A 26,275-nucleotide genomic window follows, 5' to 3' on the forward strand; every position below is an offset into this window, starting at 1 on the left:
AAACTTATCCTGTGGCTGGAAGCTAGGTGCTCTTTTATCTCTTTTCTCCCTTTTAGAGATAAGGAGTGGGGTCTCTTGGAGTCATCCTTTTTTTTTTTAATTTTATTTTTTTATTATTTTGGTGAGCCTTAAAATGGTTTATATCTAGGATCTAGTAGTTTTGTCATAGAAGGATGTTTTGCCACTTTAGGTTAACTATTCTTGTGGAAATCGTTGGGATGCATTTGTGTTGGTGTTTAGTGTTTTTGCTGCTGTCCTTGTTGCTGTGAACTCACATCCTTCAGAACTTTCTGTGTGGAATTCCTCTAAGGTTCTTCCACTTTAGCAATACGCATTTAAATTTCTATCATGTCCTCTTGAAGCTTGACAGTTCATTTCTTTTTATCGCCGAATAATAGCTGATTGTATGATCGTACTAGTTCGTTTATCCATTCTCCTATTAAAGGACATCTCCATAGCTTCCAATTTTTGGAGTTGCCAGCAAAGCTGCTATAAACATTTGCCTCAGTCCTGGTGGTTGAAATAGGGAATGTTCTCCTCCTGAGAGCACTTGCGATTGCTTTATCCTGTTGCCAGGGGGCACTGCTAGCCTGAGACCCTGCAGCTGTCTTCTGGATCATCTCCCTTCTGGAGCTTTAGGTTTAGCATCCCAAGCTTGGCGTTTGCTCATAGCTTAGTCTCTGAATTGCAGAGGTATTATTGGCAATTTGCCTTCAAGGAAACTTATCCTGTGGCTGGAAGCTAGGTGCTCTTTTATCTCTTTTCTCCCTTTTAGAGATAAGGAGTGGGGTCTCTTGGAGTCATCCTTTTTTTTTTTAATTTTATTTTTTTATTATTTTGGTGAGCCTTAAAATGGTTTATATCTAGGATCTAGTAGTTTTGTCATAGAAGGATGTTTTGCCACTTTAGGTTAACTATTCTTGTGGAAATCGTTGGGATGCATTTGTGTTGGTGTTTAGTGTTTTTGCTGCTGTCCTTGTTGCTGTGAACTCACATCCTTCAGAACTTTCTGTGTGGAATTCCTCTAAGGTCTGCAGTTAATCTAGAGACAATCTCATTTGCTTCTGCGAGGCACTTTGGGGTACTGTATTCTGTAGCCTTAATAAATACAATTTGTGGTTTGAAATTTTCAGGATCTTTTTATTATTTATTTCTAGTCTTATGTGAAAGTGGGCTTGTCATTGCATACAGGAACTTCAAAAGCGATTCCTCCGGGGTTTTGGCTTTACCTAGAGCCAAGGCCAAGACAGACACCTTTGCTCTCTGTGGGCCACACCGTTCCCTGTGTTGTCACTGCAGGTTCTCTGTAGGCATTCCGGGATCCATGCGAGGCTCTCTAATCAGACTTTCCTTCTTGCCTGGATCCAACTTTATCGTTTTGGTGTGTGTGTGTGTGCACGCATGCATATGTGTGTGATATTAAACTCCAAACCCAGGTTATTGGGTATGAACTGAAATCCTCAGGACCAACAGTGAATCTAGTCCTTGATTATTGCTCTGAAATTTTTAAATGTATTTCATGGTTTCTGGCTCTCTTCTAAAAAAAGCTATTTTAAATATTTTACTATCATTTTTGGATGTGGTACAGGAGGGATTTCTCTGCACTCCAGTTTGTCATATTCTATTGAACAGTTCTTAATAATAGACAGTTGTTCTGGGCCAGCAGGTAGTATAGTGGTTATGGTGCTGGACTCCCATATGGCCAACTGTGGTTTGAGTTGCAGACCCAGCGGGTTGAAATTACACCAGGCATGTGTGTGTGTGTGTGTGTGTGTGTGTGTGTGTGTGTGTGCCTGTATGCCCAGAGTTCCAGGAGAAGAATCACCGTGGTAGGGGGAGGGGGATTTATCACTTTCCCTCTCACTGTCTCTCTCTCTGGCAAGCGCATGTGCCTTATGGCAAAAACCTTAAAAATATATAATGAACAATTGTTCTTTATTTTGAGCCTGTACACGTATCCTATAATGTCTGTTCACTGATGCTAGGTTTGAGGCAGTGTGGACTGTAGTGGAGCCTCCTATCCTTGATTATCGATCACATTTCTTCAGAGCAAAATCCTCCTTTCAAGCATTCTATTTAAGTGTGATTTCAGTTCTTTACTATCCACTCACACACTTGCATACACCTGAATTCCTCATTTCTTTTATTAAGATTTTATATATAGGGGCCAGCAGTTGGTGTGGTGTTTAAGGCCTTGGACTCCCACATGGCCGGCCAACCATGGTTTGAGTTCTGGACTGGGGGGCTTGCTTTCTCACTTTCCCTTTCTCTCTCCCTCTGTCTCTCTGGTCAAATTAGAAAACAGTAATAATAGCAAATACAATGAAATAAACATTGAAAAAGATTTGATTATGTAGAGTCAAATGATATATTCTGATCCTAAATTCAGACACAGCTCTTGCCTTCAAAGAGTGAACACACAGAACAAATACCATGAAACCACATGACAGGCCAGGGGGTAAAGCACGGCCTATGTGGAACTGAGCAAGGAGCGGTCACTCTGGGTCTGATGAGTGGAGAAGGCTTCATTCCAGGTGCCCTGTTGTGAAGGGTCGGTTGGTAGTTAGAGAATGGATTTAAGAATGGTAACAAGAGAAGCAAAATTCCAAAAGAGTAAATGATTTGTACTTTAAATGGCTGGAAACTGGGAACCTGCGGAGATTGGTAGGAAGGGAGGTGAGCACACGATCTTGGAGATTGGTAGGAAGGGAGGTGAGCACACAATCTTGGAGAATTTGGTCTGGAAGAATCCAGAATGGTTCAGAACAAGAGGCTCAGGAAGGGAGCCAATTAAGACCTTTTACACAAAATCAGGTGTGAGGTTATGCAAGCTTGAACGAGGGAGGTTGCAGTAGAAGTACACATAAGTAGGTGCATTGAGAAGCCAGGAGAATGGTACATTTATATAATCAATTGATAGGAGGGATAAAAGTGAGAAACTACAGAGTTACTAATTTATACACAGCCAAATAATGTGCATTATGCAGTGACCCAGAAGCCAAGGGTAGTGGCAGTGTATTGTAAACAGGATGAAATATATCACAATATCAATGGAAACAGCCAGTAGCAGGCGGCGTGCACTCTCACAGGCCAATACAAATAATAATCCTTTGTTGTTTGGTAAATCTGACAAAGGCTCTAAACACAGGATGATTGGCATTGTCTTAAAACGGCTCATAATGGTTAACTTTGTGCCGGCTTAGATATCAGAAGACCAGATAACATTAATGTGTCTTCATTTGGGGAATCAAAAATGTCTGTAATAACAGAAAAGTATTTATTTGTTGGTTTCCTGCTGGTAAATTCTGTGTACTCTGTGGGCAATAAGTGTGAACTTGTCTACTAACACTAACACGTCTCAGCAAATGATCCAAAATTATCCCACCTCTGTAGCTGATCTCTTATAAATAAGGAGGAGAGTATAGTGGATTTAGTCATCTGATAAGCCCTTGCATGCCTAGCCAGGAGCCTTATTATCTATCATACATTATAGTGCTTCCCTATATTAAACTTTTCTATGGGACCAGCAGATGGCATGGTGGTTAAGGCATTGAACTCCCACATAACAAACAGCAGTTTGAGTCCTGGACCTGACAGCTTGCTTTCTCTCCTCCCTACCCCTACCCCAGTCAAATGAAAGAATAATAATAAATCAAATTAGATGAAATAATTCTTTAAAAAATTTTAAAAATATATCTTCTAGGTCACTAAAAGACTGTACCATCACTTCTGAAAGCTGAAAGACTAGAATACGACCAGTTGACAATATAAGTAGCATTAGGAGCAGTTACTAATCCATCGTATTCAAATACACGTTGACTTCTAAATATAGGAAGGAAATATTAACTCAGGAAACCATGGGCTAAGTCGGGACTGCCCTTTATGTTCATTCACCTCTTTATTTATGCTTGAAAAGCAGGCCACATGGGTATTACAGTGCTTCCAAGAGAAGTTCCTACTCGTCTTAGTTATTTTGGTGGTGATTAATTTTTTCCTATAGTGATTTTGCTTCTGTATTTGTATGTATATCTATATTTATCTCTATATCTATCTACCCGCCTATATGTGGTTGCCAGCTTCTTTTTTGGAGATATTTTTGCTACAGAGCATGTACACTTGCTAACGAAACAGAGAGAGAGACAGAGAGACAGAAAGTAAGAAATCACCCCCAGGTGGGATGGCCATGCTGCAATCTCTTCTCCTCCATCACCCTCTCAAGATTTTGGGCGTGCACACACCTGCACCTGTTGTGAGTTTCAAGCCTCTGAATCTGGGACTTGAATCACAGTCAACTACATGGGAGCCTAGCGACGTAAGCAGTATGCCATCAGCTGGTTCCGCCAGCTTCGTCTTCATCATCTTCTTCTTCTTTGTTTTTAATTATTATGTTCTTGCAGATCCAAGGACTGATGTTTAAATCTTTTATCTAGTTTTTTACTTTCTAGGTCTATATTTTCATTTTCTTTTTTTCTTTTAAAGTTTATTTATTTCATGAGAAAAAAATGAATGTATGAGAGAGAATGGAAGAAAAAGAGAGGATGGGAAGGAGAGGGAGAGAGGCAGAGACAGGCACCCTCAAGAGGGTCTCATCACATTGAGATCCCCTTCCCAGCCCTCCAGGTAATCAGGGTTTGGGTGTGAGTATCCACTCTGTGTGTTTCAGATTGACTCCTGATCTGAACCGTGGTCGCCATGTGACTTTCAGCACTGTATATAGTCACTACCACCTGCTTCTTTTTCATACCTCTTCATTCTAGATTCATCTCTTCTTGTGTTTACTGCATACTTTTTTTGTGCTTTTAATAGAGGTGTGATGTAAGGAGCACAGGTGACTGAAACATGTCTCTGGGGCTGACTCTGGGTTGTCTGGACAGCAAGCTTACTGGGGCTGTGTGTGCAGGAGGTGGCACACTCTCTCCCTAAGGGCTTACAATGACTTGGCTTCTCATGGGACCTGTGGCCTCTACACTCCCGGCAGGGGCGATGCGATTTCTGTGGGCCTCAGAGCTAATGTTCTTAAATGATTTCTTGAAACAGTGCCGTTTGGAACAACAGACATCATTTGTATATCTTCGTTGAGATGGTTCCTCTCAAACTAGCCCTTTATGAAGTTACTGTGTGGATGAGGGAGTGGTTCCTTGGAAGTCTAGACCCATCCTGGTATTCAGCAGGGCACCAGCAGTTCTCTGTGGGGTGGTGGGAGGATGTAGGGGGGGCACATACTTGCTCTTCTCTTGCTCATGGTTGGCTTGTAATTTCTCCTTTGCCAACAAGGTCTTTCACTTACTCAGCTCAGTGATGCTCTGGCATCACCCTGGCTTTGTCGCATGATGTGTGGCAACCTGATAGCCCACCTGACATGACAGATGTTTATCCTCACTGTCTCTATGGTCTTTTTGCACAGAGCTATTTATAAGTCCTATTAGAAGATTTCTCGATTGTTTGCAGTTTGCTAGGAATGAGCTAATATCATTGTGGAGTATTTTTATTCTTTCTTAGTGTTAATGTTTTTTATAGATGTTTGAAATTTAGTTTTCAGATTTCTGTGAAGTATTACATACTAATTTTATGGCTAATTATTTAGAAAGTAATTCCTTTCCTTTTCACTTTTTTCTTTCCCTCCATTTTTTTTATCTATTTATCTCTAGGCATACCTTCCTTGTTTAATGATTTTTCTGTTCCCACAACATCTTATTTCTTCTTAAAAGCAAAACTGGTATTTCATTCTTTGTCTACTACTTCTGATCTTTTTTTTTTCAAATGAAGCAATCAAAGCAAGGAGGCATGAATAAATTAATAGAAAAAAGAAAGAAAAAGAAAAGAAATTGTGCTGTCCCAAGTATTAGTACTTGGTTCTGCATGGTGCGGAAATAGTTCTACATAAACTGTTTCTTCAGCAAAACTTGTAATAATGAACTCACTTCGGACCAAAGTATCTGTGGAACGTCTAACACTGTGGCCTCGTTCAGAAAGGTCAAGTGTCTTCAACAGAATCTGGCTATGAGACTCATCGTATGAGGGATACTGCGGTAATTTCATGAAAAACTTTTTTGATTAATTAGGAAGTGCTTTCCTGAATTTTCCTCTTATGGACTCCGTTTTTGTTTGTTTGTTTGTTTGTTTGTTTCCAGTTTGTATTTTTGCTCCAGATCTCATCGTGTAATTCATTTACAAGTTTATATCACAGTACATGCTCCTGTCCTTAGTCTGAGCTAATGCCACCGATGGTGCTACAGATGGGTATCAATTGATAAGCCCCATCTCATGCTGTACATCTGGAAAGTAATTTTTGTTTTTACCCTAATGGCTGTTTTGCACATCCTCATTCTATTCGGTTGTAATGCAAGTTCTTAAATGTAATGTGTATACTTCCCGAATTTGTTCTTGAATTGCTTCTTCCATAAAACTCTTTCTTCTTCCTCCTCCTAGCCTACATTTCAGTTAATACTGTTTTAGCATAAAGTTGGTATTTCCCTTCATGTTATAAAGAACAGTTACCATCTTCATTTTTTAAAAAACTTTCCCATTTGTCCTTGACTCAACATGGTTGTTAGTGAAGATTCTATTACTTACCTTATTAAGTGGCTTACAAGAGGTGCTTCATTCAAATCAGAACATGCGTTTGTCATTATATCAAGTATTAACATATCTGTAAAGATAGTTTGGTAAAAAGTAAGTTTAAAACACTCTCCCAGGGGCCAGCAAGTAGCATAGTGGTTAAAGCACTAGACTCGCACTTGGCTGACCATGGAGCAAGTCCTGGACCCAGTGGCTCAAAACTCACACCAAGTGCATGTATATACATGCCCAAAACCCCAAGAGGAGAATGGAAGAGAAGGGATTGTTGTGGCCATCCCCCCTGGGGGGCTGATTTCTTGCTTTCTCTCTGTCTCTCTGGTGAGTGTGGGAGCCCTATAGAGAAACAATTTCCCTATCACGCATTCTGTGCATACAGCCACCTTCTTCAGCCCTTATCTGGATGTGCTGGGATACAACTGGGCCAGGGACGCTTTCCTCACATAGTGTATTAGGTAACAGAGGTAGCCTTGCAGGTCTCTGTTATATGATTGTTTTTGCTTCTTCTAATGTGCTTTATTATTACATGCCATTCTTGACTAAGTATTGCTCATTCTTGCTACTTTGGTGAGTTTTTAGTCATCCCTTAAGTGCATCAGGAAATTTCCAGGATGTGTGTCTGTGTAGTAGTGCATTCCAGTTGCATTCTCATGATGACAGGTATCAGTTTACGTTGAACATACCTGTCAACAGTGCATTCTCATACTGTCTCACTTTCTTTCTAATATTGTCTCACTGGGCAAAGATGATACAGTCTAGGGGCACACACATTTTGTTACCTCATTTATCAGCGATAGAAAGTAAAGGAGATTTGGAGGGTTATCTAGGACATTATATTAAACATCATCAAATACTAACTAAAACGACATCAAATGAGTCAGAAAACACCAATATTGCATTCGTTTTAAGATACAGAGAAAGTTTAGAAGAGTTTCAGTTAACTTATAATCGAATTGACCAGTCACATATGAAAGGCTGTTTATTATATATACTTTTTTCATATTTTGGAGGGAGATGATGAAGAGGGGAAAAAAGTCATTTCACACCTGAAGTGGAGGAGGACAGTGGTGGGTAAATGGTGTCACGGATTGAGTTGAAGAATGGTTACAGGAAGTGAATGCTATGGATACAGATGGTGAGCAGAAAGCGTTCCAGTTTAGCTGACTTGACAATTTTGCTAAGGAAGGACCTCCTTAGGCTTAGAGGGATAGGGATAAATAGAAGACATGCACTGAGCTATTTTAATCACACAGCTGCAGATGCAGGCAGCTCTGCATTGTAGATTTGGAAAGTTCTATTTTTAAAAGTATTATTACCCTTGCTTAAATTAAGAAGCTGGATCCCTATTAATTGGTGCCAATATTTAGTTTACCATGTAGTCTGTCCAGTAATTCCTTGTATCACTTTGGCTATTGATATAAAACTGGACCATTGCTTCATGCAGTAAAAAAAAAAAAAAAAAATGGAGGGAAACTGTAGTTAGAACAAGAATTCACTATTTACATCTCCACCTAGAACCCTACTGCCTATTCTATTTCTAACCTCCTCTTGCTTTCTTGTTTTGAGTCCACTGCGTTATGTTACAGTATATACTATGCCACTAAAAATATAGCTCCTATCATAAAATCACTTCATTATTTCCCATATTCCATTAGAATGTTAGAAATTGAAGTTTTCCAGATGATAGGACACATTACAATAAAGTGCAAGTACCTTTGGAGCCTCGTATCTGTTCTTCATCACTTTGGTCAAATGGTAGATTTTGATATATGTTGTAAGCATGACACTGTTCTTAATGCAACACTTTTTTTTTTTTTTCCCTGGGCCTACTGAGCTCTAGGTCTCTGTATAAATCACACTTCTACAGTTCACACTTTTCCTGGTATTTTGTTGCTAGAATAAATTTAGGGCTTGATAAATTTGGCTGCTGACCTGCAACTGAAGTTATGTAGGATATGAACAAATAGCTTGTCAATTTCTACTTTTTCTGGAGGAAAACTTTTGCACCTTTACTTAGAACATTTTGGCATCCAAATAGGAAAACAAAACCTAACTGTAGTTCCATAGTTTTAAGTTTACATATTTCTCAAATTCCCTGATCACTGCTTTGGAATCATCCAGATGTTCTATGGGTTAATACCGTTGTTCAGTTTAATTACATTGAATTATTTTCTGTAATTAAAAGGGGTTGTTCAGGGAATTCTCCAGTGTTGCCTCCTTTTGTTGACTGCTGGCAATTTTAAATTAAAATCATTATTCTTCATAATTCCCATACTTACGAAGTTTAGTATTGTCTGTAACCTCTGGGTTGAACTAAAGAGCATAACTTTTTGTAATGTAGTACATTTTGCTCAAGATCATTTTTTAAAAGCAAGGCAATTGTTTTTTTCTTTATGAAGTTGTTTGGAAAGCAGGATTAAATATATTTGCAAAAGCTTTACTGCATTTTTAACTCCTTTCTTTCATATATGATCAGTTATTTAATTAGGTTCTTGGCAAAAAATTTAGAATATCAATTTGTGAGGATAAACTCCATTTGTAAGGGCAAACGCGGATTGCAGGTAGCCCTGGAGCTGAGGAATAGCTTTGATTTTTGGTAAACTTTGCGAGTCTACAGCTTCCTGATCAATCTTGCGCTGCTCTGAAATCTCATATTTCTCCTTCTGTGTGTTTAAGATCTCACCTTCCTGGTATCTGGGCTTCTACAGTTTCTTTTTTTAGAGAGGTTTTTGCTATAGTGCACGTGCAATCACCAGAAAGACAGAGAGAGACAGAGAGAGAAAGCGAGAAAGAAAGAGACAGACAGACAGACAGAAAGCGAGAAAATCACCCCCCAGGGGGGATGGCCATGCTGCAATCCCTTCTCCTCTCAGGATCTTGGGCACGCACGCACACGTGCCCGGCATGAGTTTTAAGCCACCGGGATGCGAACCGCGGCCGACTACATGGGAGTCCAGCGACACAGCCATTACGCTAACTACTAGTCCCCCGCAGTTTCTTTTTCTTGAAGTAAGCATCGGTAAGGTGCTTTGGGATTTTTACTTTGCTAATATCAATTTTCGTGGAGGTGGCAATGACGAATTTCTGGTGTGTTCTACGCAGTGGAACTCGATTGAGAACTAGCGGTCCAGATACAAGTAGCAAGCCACTGCTCAGCTGCTTCAGGAAAACCACTCTCTTGCCACTGTGGCGTCCAGTGAGGATGATCAGAATGGTCCCAGGAGTGATGCTAGCTCGCAGCTTTCTCACATGCTGACTGAAGGTTTTTGCCCTGGCTCAAGAGCTTGCGAGGCACATCTTTAGTAGGATAATACCTAGGCATTTTGCACAGTTCAACCACCTAGGTACCACCGTTCTTGTCTCCACCAACTGGTTTTGTGACAGTCACAAGAACCTTCCCTTTTTCTTTCCAATCCTGAATTTAGTGGCCGAGTATTTCCTCTTGTACATGGCCTTCCTGGAATACATGGCAGACTGCGAGTACCTGCTAATGCCCCGGACTAGGACGGGGTTTCGGCTGTAATGGGGCTTCCCTTTCTTGGAGCCTTGGGATCACCCTTTTTAACCTGGCCACTGTCATCATCCTTCTTGGCTTCAGGTTTCTTCTCCTTAGTATCCTGCTTCACAGCTTTCTCGCCTGCAATCTTGTAGAGTGGGAAAGAGAACTAAACTTAACTGCTTTCTTTAAGGTGATATACATCAGGAAGTCTCTTTTCTACCTTGGGAATTTTGTCACTCTTTGGACTTGAGATATCTTAATCTCAATTTGTGTTATGAATTTTGTTCTCTTTAGTATTTATTCTCTTCTGAAAAAATGATATTTAAAAAATTCAACTTCTACCTTTTTTTATCAGAAAAAGAAACTTTAATTGTTATTTCCAGTTTTTTAATAGATTATTTTTGCTGTCACATGGAAATCCAATTTCTTTCATTCTCTGACCCCCAGTTTCTTTCTGTTTAAAGTTTCCATTTATCTTGGCCTCATGGACCGCCTTTCCTTTGGACATGGCTTCACTTGCATAGGCATTTTAACATTTTCTTCTGTAACTGTTTAGGCTTCCCCTAACGTTGTTGCAGACAACGCTTCACATTCTTTGTTCCCTTTATTTACTTGGAGTAGAGGTTGGCCTGCTTTAATTTCCTTCCTGTTTTCTTTAGGACACCCAGGTGACACAGCCCTGGGATCTGTAGTAATGATTTGAAGGCTTTCGGTGTCCATGTCTTTTATGTTGCCATTTCGGTTCTATTGTGTGAGAGAGAGACAGGTGGTCAAAAAGGTAAAAGGTGGGAACCAGCAGTTAGCGTAATGGCTATGTCGCTGAACTCTCACGTAGTCGACCGCGGTTCGTGTCCCGGACCTGGTGACTTAAAACTCACGCCGGGCGTGTGTGCATGCGTGCCCAGGATCCCGAGAGGAGAATGGAGGAGAAGGGATTGCGGCGTGACCATCCCCTCTGGGGGGTGATTTCTCGCTTTCTGTCTCTATGTCTCTCTCTGTCTGTCTGGCGAGCGCACGCACCCTATAGTGAAAACCTCTCCAAAAAAAAGAAAAAAGGTAAAAGGTGATGTTGAGAAGTGGCAGGGCACAATAAAACAAAGGCTACGAGTGAGGCTTAACAGAAATGTTTAGTGTGAACCACACAGGCAAATGCTGAAGAATGTTTGGGTAATTATGAGTCATTGGCATAAAAGCAATTTTTGTCTATATGGTATAGAATTTTTTCTTTTCTTTTCTGTTTGAGAAGTTTAATGGGGGCTATCATCTGAGAGCCAAAACTACTTCTTAAGATGGGCAATATCACTAAAAGATTCCTAAAATAAGCACATGCCGTTGGATAGCCTCAACCTGATCACATTCTTTAAAGAGACAACGAAAGATCAGTGAAGTCTGCTTGTGTACAGGAAACACAGCTGAAGCAAGGGGAGGAGGCAGGGGAGGTGGAATTTTCAGAATCGAGGCGTAGAAAGATCTGTTCACTGAGACACAGGCAAGAAGGTGGATTTGTGGATGATGCTGGCAATATTCAAATGGGAAAGAGGAAGTGTCATAGAGAGGAACTTCCATGTACTCTTCAAAATGGGAGAGAAGGTCACCCACTGAAGTGTTCAGCTTGGGAGCCTCAGAACGGTATTTGTCAGGAGAATAGGAAAGAGAAATACAAAGCTGTCTGAGGAGTAGTGAAGGGTCAGAGCTGATCCAGTCACTCTGCAGCCTGAGCGCTTTCATCAGCCTTGTGACTAGCAAGGGAAATCTTTTTTTCTTTCTCGATTTGCATTAATTTTGCAACTTGTCCTAGAACATGGTAGGACAAACAGCTTGGGACCAATGAAATGACATCATTTAGCTTATTTATATATTTTTGATACTTTTTTCCTGAGCGTAGACTAAGATTCCCTTTAACTGTGAGAGCATAATACTGTCAATATAATTAGGATTTTTGATTGTTCTTAACCCAAGTTGAACTTAACGTTTATCCCAAGTGAAATATTGTGCACATTGTAAATCGGGGTGCTCATCAGACTCCACTCCACCTAATTGCCCAGTCTTTTGTAACAGGCACCATCAGTTCTTACCATTCTCTGCACACTGTTTTGCTCATTCTTGCTGAAGTACCTTTCTTTGACTAAGGTGATTTTTCACCTGGCTCGTCTCCCTGTCATCCATGTGCCCCTTATATTTAGCTAGATAGCTTCATCTTTCAAGACCATGGTTTAAACTTGACCTTCCTAAAGCTGTCTAAATCTATAGATGTTCTTTCTCTCTGAACAGCGAATTCTGCTCAGTTCAAATATTTCTTTTTCATATTTCTCCCTGTTTTCTTACACAGACAGTCCTTTTCTTGTGAGAAGGTCTTATCTTCCATTGCTTTTAGCTTCATTCACTATAGTCTAGTATTAGGCATGTGTGAAGTCTCTGTGTGTGTGTGTGTCTATGTGTATATTAAGTCTTAATACATGTTCTATAGAGCTGTTAGTAGTTGGTATTTTATTTTCATTTGGCGACTCTAAGAGTCAATATTTAAAAATGTACACTGCTTTTTATTGTGGTGCTAGAGATTATGCTTATTATAATTAACTATTTTTGGTGTTTAAGATCTTCTTAATAAGCTTTATTAATTTGGTAATTTGAAATACCATTTTTAATTTGTTTTATTTTCCCTTTTTTATTTTCATGGTTTTCTACATGCTTAGCTAGCCCCAAGTCGTGACTCTTAAGGATGTCATGGTAACCTGGCAGAGAGTCCTTGGGTTAAGTTGTTCTTTTTTCCCTTCTCTGAGAGGTGTTCAGGAGTGATATGCTCCTTCACTCTTCCTTTGTAGTTTATTCCTAGTGATAAAATTGTACCTCTTATGCTGTAATTTCTACCATTATTTCTCATCTAGGCAATATAAAGCTTTTTGATATATATGCAATGTATATACAAAATATACGTATCATAATGAAATGCTCTAGTAGTATATGTAATAAGTTTTCTTGTTTCATTTTATTCATTCAGTATTAGTCATGCCATTTATCTTATTGTTTGGTTCTTACTGGGTTAGTTGTAATTTGCATGGCGTATTCAGGCCAAGAAACTTTTTATGCAATACAAAAGTACAAAAGAAATATTTAAGATGCATTATAAATTTATTATTATGAAATAATTACAAATTGCATTTATTATTTAACACAAAATATGTAAATTTATTACAAAGTTACAAATGACATAAGAATGCACATTTGGGTTTATTTTAGGAATCAAACATTTTAAGTCCAGTGCAGGATGGAACAAAGAAACCTCAGATTGACAGCAACAAAAGCAATAACTACCGGATTGTAAAAGAGGTCAGTAGACAGAAAATATTTTTATGAAAGTTTATATTTGCATGGAAAGTAATTTTGCTTGTATATTATAGTTAATGTTGTCTTGTATTAAACTTAATGCTTTTCTTCTTCTCTTTAAAGATTTTGATTAGGCTAAGTAAACTCTGTGTGCAGAATAAAAAGTGTCGGAGTCAACATCAACGATTACTGAAAAACATGGGTGCTCACTCGGTGGTGTTGGATCTTCTGCAGATACCCTATGAAAAGGTTAGTCCTTAGTTTTTGTGTTTATTTATTTATTTTTTACTTCTTATTTCAATACTTCAACTGTATAACAAAGTTGCAAATAATTTTTTCTCCCTCAACTGTTAGAAAGTAGGTCACACACCTGAGGCGCCATCACGCTGAGCCCTTCAGTGCTTATTATCTTAAACATAGATACACTCTGCATAACCATCCAACCCTCCAAATCAGGAAAAAAGCATAACACTTTACTGATACCTAATCCCCACACTCCATTCAGCTTTCTCCCATTGTTACTTATGTCCCAACCAAGGATCCACTTCAGGGTCACAGCTGTTCCATGGTCATATCTGTTTAAGTTTTCTCAAGCAGAAAGTCTCAGAGCATTGGTACTTTTAAAGAATATCCCTTAGTTTGGATTACCTGGTGTTTCCTCGCATGGTTAGACTCAGTTGTCACCTTCAGCAAAAGAGTACAGAAGTGATGCCGAACTCTTCTCACTGCTTAGCTGTTGGTGCTGGATTTGATCTGTCCCAGTACTGGTGAGGTTCGCTCCAATCTCCTAATTAAGGTGCTGCCTGCCAGGCTTCGCCACTGCAAAGTACTGATTTTCTCTTTGTAATGAATAAGTCTTTCGTGGAAAGGTTCTGTGAAATTAAGCACATATGCCATTCAAGCACATACACCATTCTTACTCAAACTTTCAGTCCGTTCTTTCTTTTTTTTTTTTTTTTTTTACTTTTATCACTGTGCTCTACTGGGTGTTTATTTTGTGTGGAGGGTTATAATAGATTTCTATCATTTTTTGAATTATTTTATTTAACTTCATTTATAATTATTATTTGCTTTAATTTCACCAGAGAGAATCGGAGAGAGAGAGAGAGAGTGAGAAAGCAAGTTGCCAAGTCCAAGACCTGAACTGCGGTCAGCCATGTGCGAGTCTAGCACCCTCCACCACCGCGCCACCTGCTGGCCCCTATTTCTATCATTATTATGTTGATTCTCAGATTGTCTTATATTTGGCCCATGGAGCTCTGTCAAGCTAGATGATCTTTCCTCTAACATGCCTTTGTCATTCTTTGAGCACTTCCTTGCTTTTTGACACACTAAATTGTTCTAGGCCCATCTTGTATTTTTCCTGTTCTAAGAAAAATCACTCATTTCTTCAAGAATCTTGGTTTCATTTGGTGGAGAATGGTATTTAGAAGCAAAGTAAATATTACATTCATTTAATATAAACTACCACTCAAAACACGAACCCATTTTGACAGTGAAACAATGACCACATGTCAAATGGTGTAATCAACTACACAGAAACATTTCGGGTGATTTCAATGGTACTGACAAACAAACAAACAAACAAACAAAACAAAGAAACAACAACAACAAAACACTTTAAGAAGAGAACTTTATATTCTCTGAATTTTGAGACTTAAATTTCTTGCTGGGATTCCCATAAACCAATGGTAGTAACATATTATAGGACTTTGAGAAATGACAGTAAGAAAAGTAAGTTGAATCTTAAGAGAGGGACAAAAAGGAGGAGGAGGAAAGAGGAGGGGAGAAAGCAAAGAGGAAAAGAAGAAAGTGATGGAAACACAGACGAGGTAAATAGCAAAGAAGAGACCAGAGATATAGGAGAGGGGAAAGAAGTGAGAGAAGGTGAGAGATATGTGTAGTGAGAAAAATCTACAGGGTTAAGGAAGATTGGAACAAGAAGCCCAGAGGAGGAAGAGGGTGTGGGCAGAGTGGGAGCAAAGGAGGCAGGGACAAGGGAGGAGAAAGGAAAGAAGGGGTAAGAGGAGGAGAAAGAGGGCATACTTGTTGGAGGAACATAGAGGTAGGAAGGGAGAAATAGGAGAAAGAGAGAGCTTTAGAAGATGGCGGGGGGACAAAGGAAAAAAGAAATGGAACTAGCTAGATATATAGATATGCTAGGGAAGGAAAAAGTTTGTTTGGTTTTCTTTTTTCTTTCTTTCTTTCTTTTTTTTTATTTAGTTTTTGCTATAGGGCCCATGCACTTGCCTGAAATACATGAAAAGGAAATAATTTTAAGAAAGGAGAAAAATGGAAGGAACTACGGGGTATGACAGAGAAGGGAATGAATGGAGAAAATAGAGAAATGAGGAGGGCAGAGAGAGAGGAAGTGATGAAAGAGGAGGTGTGAAAAGGCAGGGAGAAGGAGGTATCTGTGTACAGAGATGGGAGAGTAGTGGACGGCTGGAAAGATTGGGGAGATAGAGAGATGGCCTGTGAAACAGAGGGAGCATTGGAAGAGTGGTGTGACAACAAATACGGGAGGAAAAGGAACATCTAGGAAACAGACGAGGAGGACAGCAGAGAAAACTGGGAAACATACAGGGGCATACAGGGCATAGAGAAAAGGGAGTATGAAACCGTGAGGCAGAAAGAAAATGTAAGCGAGTGAAAGAACTTTTTTAACGTTTTTGTCATAGGGCACATGTGTTCACTGGAGAGAGAGAGAGACAGTGAGCAGGAAAGTGAGAAATCACCCCCCAGGGGTCATGGCCATGCCACAATCCCTTCTCCTCCCTTCTCTTCCTGGTATTTTGGGTATGCATGCACACACACCTGGTATGACTTTCCAGCTGCCAGGTATGGGAAACACGGTCAGCCACGTGGAAATCCAGCTTCCCGACCAGTGCACCACCTGCTGCCCCCAAAATGTCATTTTGGATAACATTTTCAGTCTCATAGGTTTGTTTCTCTGTGCTGCTCTTTAACTTACAGAATGATGAAAAGATGAATGAAGTAATGAATCTAGCCCATACATTCCTGCAGAATTTCTGCAGAGGAAATCCACAGAATCAAGCTCTTCTTCATAAACATCTTAATTTGTTTTTAACTCCTGGTGTAAGTATTTTTTAGTGACTTCTAGTATTTAGAATATAGTGTGCATTGAATTTGTTTCAGTAGCATTGTTGAGTAGAATTTTGTTGTTGTTATCACCTCATTTTTTTCTTTGTAGGTATTCTCTCCCCTAAAGTAAGTATCTTATTTCCATTAAGGAAACTTTAAAATAAACTTGGAAAAATTAAACCAAATTTACATGCAAATGGCAATTTTACTTATACCTACATTGTTTAATGTCAGGAAAGTGTATGGTTCAACATAGAGCTACCTCTATAATTCCATGTATAAGATAAATATGGAAAACTCAAAGGTAGAATTCACTCTGGTGTTTACAATGTGTTTCAGGGGAATTTAGGGAAGAACTAACTTTGAATAATAGGTAATTACATTAATCTCATAATATTGTTGCCAACATGTTCCACTTTACGATAGGAAGTTGCTTTCTCCAAATTCTGTATGAACTCGATTTTCTTTTCATGGTAATAGTCTTACTGCATTTTGTAGAAGACCTGCACAGACAACTTGCTGTGGCTTTAAAAACTATATATAAAACTAATCACAGGTGTGGAAATTAGTCTTAGTACATAGAATAGGAGATGGATCTTGTCAGAATCACAAGGACATGTTCCTCTGTGTTTAGCTCCTTGAAGCAGAGACCATGCGGCACATCTTCATGAACAATTACCACCTGTGCAATGAGATTAGTGAAAGAGTCGTGCAGCATTTCGTTCACTGCATCGAGACACACGGCCGCCACGTGGAGTACCTGAGGTTTCTGCAGACGATTATAAAAGCAGATGGTAAATACGTGAAGAAATGCCAGGATATGGTAATGACAGAGGTATGTGGTTGGTTCGCATTTTATCGGCTTCGCATAAACAATATGCTCAAATATGTAATTCCTGTTCATTTAGGAATGGAACAAAACCATAACAACATAGGTTTGGAAAATTACTTAGTTTAATCATGACAACATAAGCACACGTATATTTTCCTTTATCTAGTGGAGCAACTATAGTATAAATTGGCTTTATGATTTTCTAAGAGCTCATTTTTTCTTTTATCCATAATGAATTTGTGTATTTTTAATAATGCATAAAATGTTATAGATTATTTGAAATGAAAGTGACCAAATATTTTGTTTTTAAGTTTTTAATACTATAAAAAAGACGGGTGGAACCCTGCTTTGCTAAGTGCCTTTGGTGCTGTTTCTGAGATATCGAACACAGCACCACTATTTGCAGAAGGCGTGGACGTGAATAAAACCAAGTAATAAAAACTGCTTATCAGTAATTTATTATTACAATTTGTGAAAACTTGATATCTGGAGTGAGTAAAAAATAGAACAACTTGAACGAATGGACGAAGTACTTCATTTCTTTAGTCCTTCTCATTTTGGTGTTTGACACCGAGCAAGGTTATGTTACGAGGGTTACCCTCAAGGAACCAAGTGTGGTATGTTGGAGAACTGGCAGCTCAAAGAGCCCTTTTGGGTAAATTGCTGCTCTGTGACATAGTGGTTCTCTGGTGGTCTGTGTGAATGGAGGCAGCTGCCACCCATGGCCATCGAACAGTTGTGCAGGAGATTAATTATATTGGCTTGGAACATTTTCATAATGAAATACTTTACATTTGGGAATGGGAGAAAGGCCTATATTGATTCAGTGAATCCCTCCTGACGTGAAGTAACCTTAAAAATAATTCAGCTGAAAGCAGTGAATTCTTTTTAAGTTTATTAATTTATTTCTTCTATGAGATAGAGAGAGATGGAAAGACAGGCACCCCTCAACAGGGTTCCCATGCTGTGATCCCCTCCCAGCCCTTGCAGGCCTGGATCACAAACACCTGTGTGCACCCAGCATACTCAGGGAGCCCCCCAGAAGTGGACCTTCCCCACATGGGTCCATTTGCATCACTGCTGGGCCACTGCCTGGCCCCAAAGTCTTGAATTGGTTTTAATGTACATTATTGTTGTTAAACATTTTAAGGAACATTTAAAACTTGTAAAAGTTTACCTTTTTCATATCTGTATTTACATTCACACTAGTTCTTTGTTTCCTAGAAATGTGGAAAATAATTTGATTTTGTATTACAGTTGCAGAGGAAAGAATTAGAATGGGAAAGTAGCAAATATTTAAGCCAGTATTATGACACTTATCAGAGCAAGTGTTTTCATGTGTAATGAAGTATTTGTAATATAATAGTATGTTCATATGTAATACATGTGTTTGGCACATGTACATTCTCTTTCAACCAAACTTTCAAAGTCAGCCAACTCATTGGCTTATCCATTTAAATATATTATCAATGTAAATATAATAAATAGGGAAAGGAATTCTATCTCCTTTGTTATTCACTGCAATTCATATTGGGATTAGAAAATTGGTGCTGACAATAGACTGATGATAAGACATTTAGAGTTTGAGCAATAAAGTGGCCAACTGTTGGAATTTTCCTCTAAAATTATGTAAACCAAATACAAAGGAAAATTCATATCCTGAAAGCTCCTACTTATTCATTTCCCCATCTCTTTTCATTCTTGAAGTCTTCTTTTTCTCTTTATTTCTCCCATCTTTGCTTTTACTCTTTTCTACTGATGCCTTCCCATAACATATGGAGTTTTATAGACTTTTATGATTTCTTTTAGCTCATATTCTTGCTTACTTGCTCAATCACTATTGAACTATGTGGGGATATTTTAATCTTCTTTAGTAAAATTAGATTTAAGGGATTTCCCATGCCCTGGCAGTGGAGTTTTCCATTTGAAGTAGAGGAAAAGAACTTTATTCTTTTACAGGTTTAATTTCAGTGTGTGACTGACTCACTGATGGACAATTTACTATTATCAGTGTCATTTAATTTTTGTTCTGCCACTCCCATATCCTCCCAACTGGTTTTGATAACATTCATAACTGATCATTGGGCTGTGACTGTAATCTTTTTGCCATCTTGCCTGGGCATAGTTCTGTTTTTCTGGTGTTGTCTGTGGTTTACAAAGAGATACACATGTTTCCAGATATTGCTAGGTTGGGTCTTTGGAAATAACTATAAAGATGAACATTTGGACTGCTACTTAGACTCTTTTATTTATCATTTCAGCTGATAAATGGGGGTGAAGATGTGCTGATATTTTACAACGACAGAGCATCATTTCCAATCCTTCTCCATATGATGTGTTCAGAGAGAGACCGGGGGGACGAGAGCGGCCCCTTAGCCTACCATATCACCCTGGTGGAATTGCTGGCAGCATGCACAGAGGGGAAAAATTTTTACACTGAAATCAAGTGTAATTCCCTTCTGCCCCTGGATGACATAGTGAGGGTGGTGACCCACGATGATTGCATCCCCGAGGTGAGCCTGCCAAAAGCGAGCAGCTGTGAAATTGTTAGGAATTTGCAAAGTTTCCCTAAGTGCCAGAAGTCTCGCACAGTGATAGTTATAACAAGATCATATATTAAGTCAAGGAAATATATTTAGCTTTATAATTTGGAAATTTTAAAAGAGCATAGAAAGGGTTACTTTTTAGTTTTACAAAAGTTATAAAGGAGGGTAAACCTTTAAAAAAATATTGTCTTTTGGGATCAGAAGATGGCATAAGGATTGCGTTGCTGAACTCCCATGTAAGTTGACTGCTGTTTAAGGCCCAGATCCAGCAGCTTAAAAGAACTCACGCCGGGTACATGTGCATCTGTACCCAAAACCTGAGAGGAGAATGGAGGAGAAGGGATTGCTGCGTGGCCATCACCCCTTGCTTCTGTCTCTCTGTCTCTGTTTCTCCAGCAAGTGCATGCATTCGGTAGCAAAAATCTCTCTCTCAAAAAAAATTGTTTTTCATGATATTATGTACATATGCCAAGTGAGAAAGAGAGAGAGAGAGTCTGGTCATGCTGTGGTCTCTTCATGCTGTGGTCTCTACCCTCTAGTCCTCTGACTTATCAGTACCTGGGCATTTGTGTACGTGCCAGGCCTATCTTCATGCTGTCCAGGCCTGGGACTCGAACAGTCACCATGTGGGGGTCTGACTTCTTATGAGCAGCACATTACTGCTATACCATTCTTTTGGTAGAAGCTATCACTAGTTAATAAGTCTCTTACATTCTAACATGGTGGGGTGATCAAACTGAAATTTTACTTGTAACCTCTAATATATTCTTAGGCATAAACAGGTGCTTCATAAATGATTCACAATTGAAGAGTTTAGGATGGTGCTGCATATTAGGCTCTGCAGGTTTATTTTGCTTTATAGAATACAGACATTCTTTTTTTCTTTTTTTTTTTTTGAGAGGTTTTTGCTATAGGGCGCGTGCGCTCGCCAGACAGACAGAGAGAGACATAGAGACAGAAAGCGAGAAATCACCCCCCAGAGGGGATGGTCACGCCGCAATCCCTTCTCCTCCATTCTCCTCTCGGAATTCCGGGCACGCTCGCACACGCGCCCGGTGTGAGTTTTAAGCCACCGGGTCCGGGACGCGAACCGCAGTCGACTACGTGGGAATCCAGCGACATAGCCATTACGTTAACTGCTGGTTCCCTTAGAATACAGACATTCTTGAAAATACACACACAAATTTTACTTTAGTCACTCATCATCTTTTACCCTGTGCCCTAATTTGGCTCTGACGATATAGAAAAGGCTCGGTAGAAGCTGGTTGTCTGCCAATAGGATTCTATTAATGAGGCTTCCTGGAATGTACATTGCAATACTTTCTTTTTCTACTGTTGTGGTTTATTATTGCACAGTTCATGAATGTGTGATACACTGAAAATTATATGAAGTCAAGCATTTTAAATCATAATAACTTAAAAAGGTATCAGGTGAGCTTCACGTCCTTACTTCCAAATAGTCTTTTGTAGTGGCAGATTTGAAAGTATGTTTTTGTGAAATTTGGTGGAGTTGTTGATACACTGGCCCAGCCGTAGCTGCCTTGATTGGTTTGAACTAAGATGGCAAAGAGAAGAGGTACAGTGTGGGATGAAAAGCAGGGGCTCTGTCTTTGTTTGGGATCCTGACCATGCTGTGGCTCTTCCATGTCTGGTTCCCTCTGACCATACCACTCTCAACTCTTGGGTTCACCTACAGAACTCCTCTTCATTGAGTCAAGCCTTACTTCTTTGGAAAGACTTTCCTGGCTTCCCTAGATGTAGTCTGTGAGAGTCTATGATTTGATGTTTGAAATTTCAGTTTTATTAGTTAACAAGTATTTATAGCCCTCATACCCTTTTCCAGAGATTATAAGCTCTATGAGGGTAACAGCTGGATTTCTAGTCACTGTTATGTTGTCTAAGCCAGAGCCCAAACTCAATATTTTGAATGAATTAAGGAATGAGTTAGAATCCTGGATCTACTATGGTCAGAGTTGCTTAACAATTGGTGATATGCTCTGACAAATGTATTATGAGGTGAAATCATCATTGCGTGAACAGCGTAGAGTGTACTTAGGTAAACCTAGATGGAAGGGCGTACCACACACCTAGGCTAGAAAAGTAAAGGAATTGAAGAGAGGGAGGAGGGAGAAAAGGACAGGCAGAGAGGATGGGGGGTGCTTTGACTCCTAGTGTCTTAGGTGTGATGGGCTTGGTTTCAGTAAAGTACTGATTCTCACACCAATCATGGCCCAGAGGAATGGAGCCATATGTTTACTCCTGGATCAGACAGTGGAATATTTTAGCAAAGGAAGGGAACTGGGAATGTCTTCTGGGTAGACACAAAACATTGCTATAATCTTCTATAGGAACTAATGCAGATTTCATTTAATCTTTCATAATTGATGTCTACCAAGTGACAATAGAAAATATTAACTTTCCTTTGTATTTGAAACTTGCGCAGGTTAAAATTGCTTATGTGAATTTTGTTAATCACTGCTACGTTGACACCGAAGTGGAGATGAAGGAAATCTACACCAGTAACCATATTTGGAAATTATTTGAAAACTTCTTGGTAGATATGGCCAGGGTAAGTTACACTTTGACCATTAAATACTATTTCATACTTAATAAGGCCTTCAGTATGTATTTTTATTAAACGCTATTAAGCATCTGGATAACAATTTGCAATTAAACCCACAACTTTTTGACTTATTCAATTATATTCATCAAGTCGTGAGTTTCACAAGATTGTGAGATTTGAGTTTATGTAAACAAAATAGTACAGTGCGTATAGCACAGATAGTGTTCCTTTTTACCTTGACCATATTTATCTATTTTTAAGTGGAATTTTAATAGCCTTATTGCATTGGCTAGAAAAGACATTTAGCAGAGGTCAGTTAAAAGAGGTCACCTCTTTTTATTTTTTTAAAGACACATTTATTCAATGTCATGATCAGGCTCTTACTAGCGATCAATAGCATGGGTGCCAAAAACAAACAAACAAAAAAACAAACAAAAAAAATAAAACAAGCAAACTACATTGAAACTCTTTGTTGGAATGTTTTACACTTTCCACAGACCAGAAACTAAATAACCTGTAAGACAAGTGGTCACAAAGACAGTCTTGGAATTTTTTTTGCCCATATTATGTATTGTCTCAAACATGTCTTCTCTGTAGCAGGTAGGCCCGGCCACTGCTGTGCTTGGCTGCCTGCACAAATCTGTTGTACCTTCTTAGCTCCTTGTCACTTCTCTGGCTTTCTTCTCCTGCTAAGTTTTGATTCCTAGAAGTTAATTAAAACTTTTGGCCACTGCCATAGCTTCTGCTGCTGCCGTGCCATAGCCACCTTGATTTCATAATTTGGCAAAGTATTGGCTTCCACTGCCGCAAGGGCCAGAGCTTTTGCCCCCAAAGTTTCCTCCCTTCATGGGTCTAAAATTCGGAGACTGATTGTTGTAATTGCTGAAATCATGTAGCTTCCACCACCTCCAGAATTGCTTCCACTACCACCAGCAAAGCCACTTCCACCTCTCCTGTTGTTATAGCTGTCATTCACTTTTCCCATACTGTTCAAAACAATCTCTTGGATGATGTTCTTCAGTGTCTTCTTTAATGCCACCAACAAAGATCTTTTTCACAGTTAAGTGGGCACATGGTCTTTGAGAATCTTGAGACAGCCCTCTTTGGTTCCACATCTCTTCCATCCACCTTGTGTGGCCTTGCATTCATGGCTGCATCCTCTTCCTCCACAGCGACATACATGACAAACCCAAAGCCCAATGAGTGCTTGGTGTTTGGATCTCATATTACCAGAGTCTGTGAGTGTTTCCCGTTGCTCATAATGGCTCCTCAGGCTCTCGTCAGTTCTTTCAAAGCTCTACCACTGATGAAGGGCTTCAGCAGCTGTTTGGGCTCTTTAGGAAACTCTGACTTAGACACGATAGCAGTGAGAAGAGAGACTTCAACGATGTTTTCCTGGCGATGTCCACAGGCAGAAAGGAGTAAACTAACAAATGTATCTCTGTATTCAACCTCTTATGAATGCAATTACAAACCACAGATGGAAGAGGCCTCAAGAGGCCTTGACTGCTGCCTTCAGGCTGGTCCAGACCACACAGGACTTAGCCTGGCCAGTGCTGCCTGTTTGGTCTTCCTTGGGAGTGTGCTCTGATAATTTGATCATCTGTCATTTCACTCATGTCAACCAAGTCATATTCTATTTTTACTCTGAGTCTGTGCCCTCTTATTCTTCTTTGGGGTGTTGGATTAGGAGAACACAGGCACCGGTTGGCATTTTCTAGATCCTGCTCAGCATTTTCTTTTATTGTCATTATTATTATTAATTATTATTATTATTTTTGCTATAGGCTATGTGTACTCAAAGAGATAGACAGAGACAGCGAGACAGAGAGAGAAACCACCCCTCGGGGGGGATGGCCATGCTACAGTCCATTCTCCATTCCCTTCTTAGGATTTGGGGCATGCATGCACTCATGCCTAGTGTGTTTCTCAAGCCACCAGATCTGAGACTCAAACGGTGCAGTTGACCATATGGTATCCAGAGGCCTCAACCACCATGCCACTGCCTAGCCCCCAGCATATGTTTCGCTGTGTTAATGTTGAATAGGTGAATGAATAGAAAGAGGAAGAACAGAATCTTCTTAATAGATCTCCTTTAATTTTGACCTTTTCATTTGCACACTCAATTATCATAATATCCAGGGTCTATTTTTTAGTTTTTCTAAAAAATGTTTTATACTATTCCTTTTAAAGTTATGAGACATGATACTTTTTTTTTAAGAGGTTTTTGCTATAGGACGCGTGCTCTCACCAGACAGCGAGAAATCACCCCCCAGGGAAGATGGCCACACCACAATCCCTTCTCCACCATTCTCCTCTCGGGATCTTGGGCACGCACGCACATGCGTCCAGCGTGAGTTTTAAGCCACCGGGTCTGGGACATGAACCGTGGTTGACTACATGGGAGTCCAGCGACATAGCCATTACGCTAACTGCTGGTCCCAAGACATACTTTTTGAAAAAGAGTTTATTTATTTATCCTATGAATGAGAGAGCGAGACATATAGAGATACAGCATCCCTGACAGGGTCTTGACGTGGAGACCCACTGCCCAGCTTCAGTCAGCCAGATCATGGGCATGCACGTGACTGGTGTCCTCAGGGAGGCCTCTGACTGTGAACAATCACCTTCCCATGTGAGTCTGCCTTGCAGAGTATCGGATTTTACCACTGTGCCATCGTCTGGCCCTTGATATAATGTTCAGATATGGGTTTCACTGATAGAAGATAGTGTATGGGGGCCAGCAGATGGTAGTTAAGATACTGGACTCCTACATGGCCGACTGTGGTTCAAGTCCTAGACCTGGCAGCTTGCTTTCTCACTCTCCTCTCTCCCTGTCTGTCTCTCTCTAGCCTAATTACTAATAATAATCATGAATAAAATTAAATAATTCTTCAAAAAATAGGTAGTGTATCAGTTACACTATGAATTATAGCTGCCTGTCCCAGTATCTTAGGGCTGCCTATGTTCCTGAGTGCTGGTAGCTTCGCATAGGCTCCATGTGGTTGTATTTGGAGGAGGGGGATTAGAGAACTGCACATTTCTACGATCCGACGAGACTAGATGCTGACTCCACAATACTTTCTGGAGGGAGAATTGACCAAGTAGATACAGTAAAAATACCAACTATAGACCCAGTCATCCAAGGTCACCTTAAATAATACAGCCGATCATGTGTTATTCCTCTTTGTATAGTCAAGGTTTCCAGGTGAATGTGCTTATTTTGTCTGTGGTGTGGTATAAAGTGTGAGAGCTCCCCTATGCCCAAGTGTAGAGTTCTGTTTCACTTCATTTCCATACAGCTAAATCATTTGTTACCTTTCTCAGGTAAATCTGCACCTGTCGAGAAATCACACTATTTCATACAGCCTTTAATATACCTCTCATATTTATCCCCATTGGCCTTTTAGAGCTTTAGAACTGCACGTGGAGGGAGACAGGGACACGATTACAGGCTGACTTGTGGGGTTACACAGTGCTATGGACTAAAGATAAGCTTGAAAAAGACCAAGATCACAGTCTAGGCAACGTGAACTATAAAACTAGGGTTTCCCCCTCTTTTTAATAGAGAGAGAGAGGGAGAGAGAGAGAGAAAGAGAGGGAGGGAGAGGGAAGGAGAGGGAGGGAGAAGGAGGAGAGGTAGATAGAGAGAGAGGTATTTTTGATAAGGCATTGCTGTTGTGATCCTCTGCCCCACCCTCCCAGATAGCTAGGATTACAGGTATGTGCTACTGAGCTAGCCTGTTCAGACCGACCCACGATCTGAGCCCAGGCCTCCCATGTGGCTTCAGCCTGTGGCTTCAGCCTGTGCAGTGGTGCCTCCATGTTTG

At 39.9% G+C, this 26,275-nt stretch overlaps 1 protein-coding gene across 1 annotated transcript in view; it reads left to right on the top strand.

Moving 5' to 3' along the window:
- ITPR2 (inositol 1,4,5-trisphosphate receptor type 2) overlaps positions 1–26,275 on the top strand; it is a gene marked incomplete in the record, with an annotated part of 493,922 nt that overhangs the window by 182,696 nt on the left and 284,951 nt on the right. Inside the window, 6 exon segments of the mRNA XM_006140313.2 lie at positions 13,313–13,402; positions 13,523–13,648; positions 16,376–16,498; positions 17,139–17,339; positions 19,598–19,849; positions 22,326–22,451. Coding sequence (XP_006140375.2) covers positions 13,313–13,402; positions 13,523–13,648; positions 16,376–16,498; positions 17,139–17,339; positions 19,598–19,849; positions 22,326–22,451 — 918 coding nt within the window.

This window comes from Tupaia chinensis, unplaced genomic scaffold (genome assembly GCF_000334495.1).
Source record: "Tupaia chinensis unplaced genomic scaffold, TupChi_1.0 Scaffold000028_1, whole genome shotgun sequence".
Classification (NCBI taxonomy): Eukaryota; Metazoa; Chordata; class Mammalia; order Scandentia; family Tupaiidae; genus Tupaia; species Tupaia belangeri.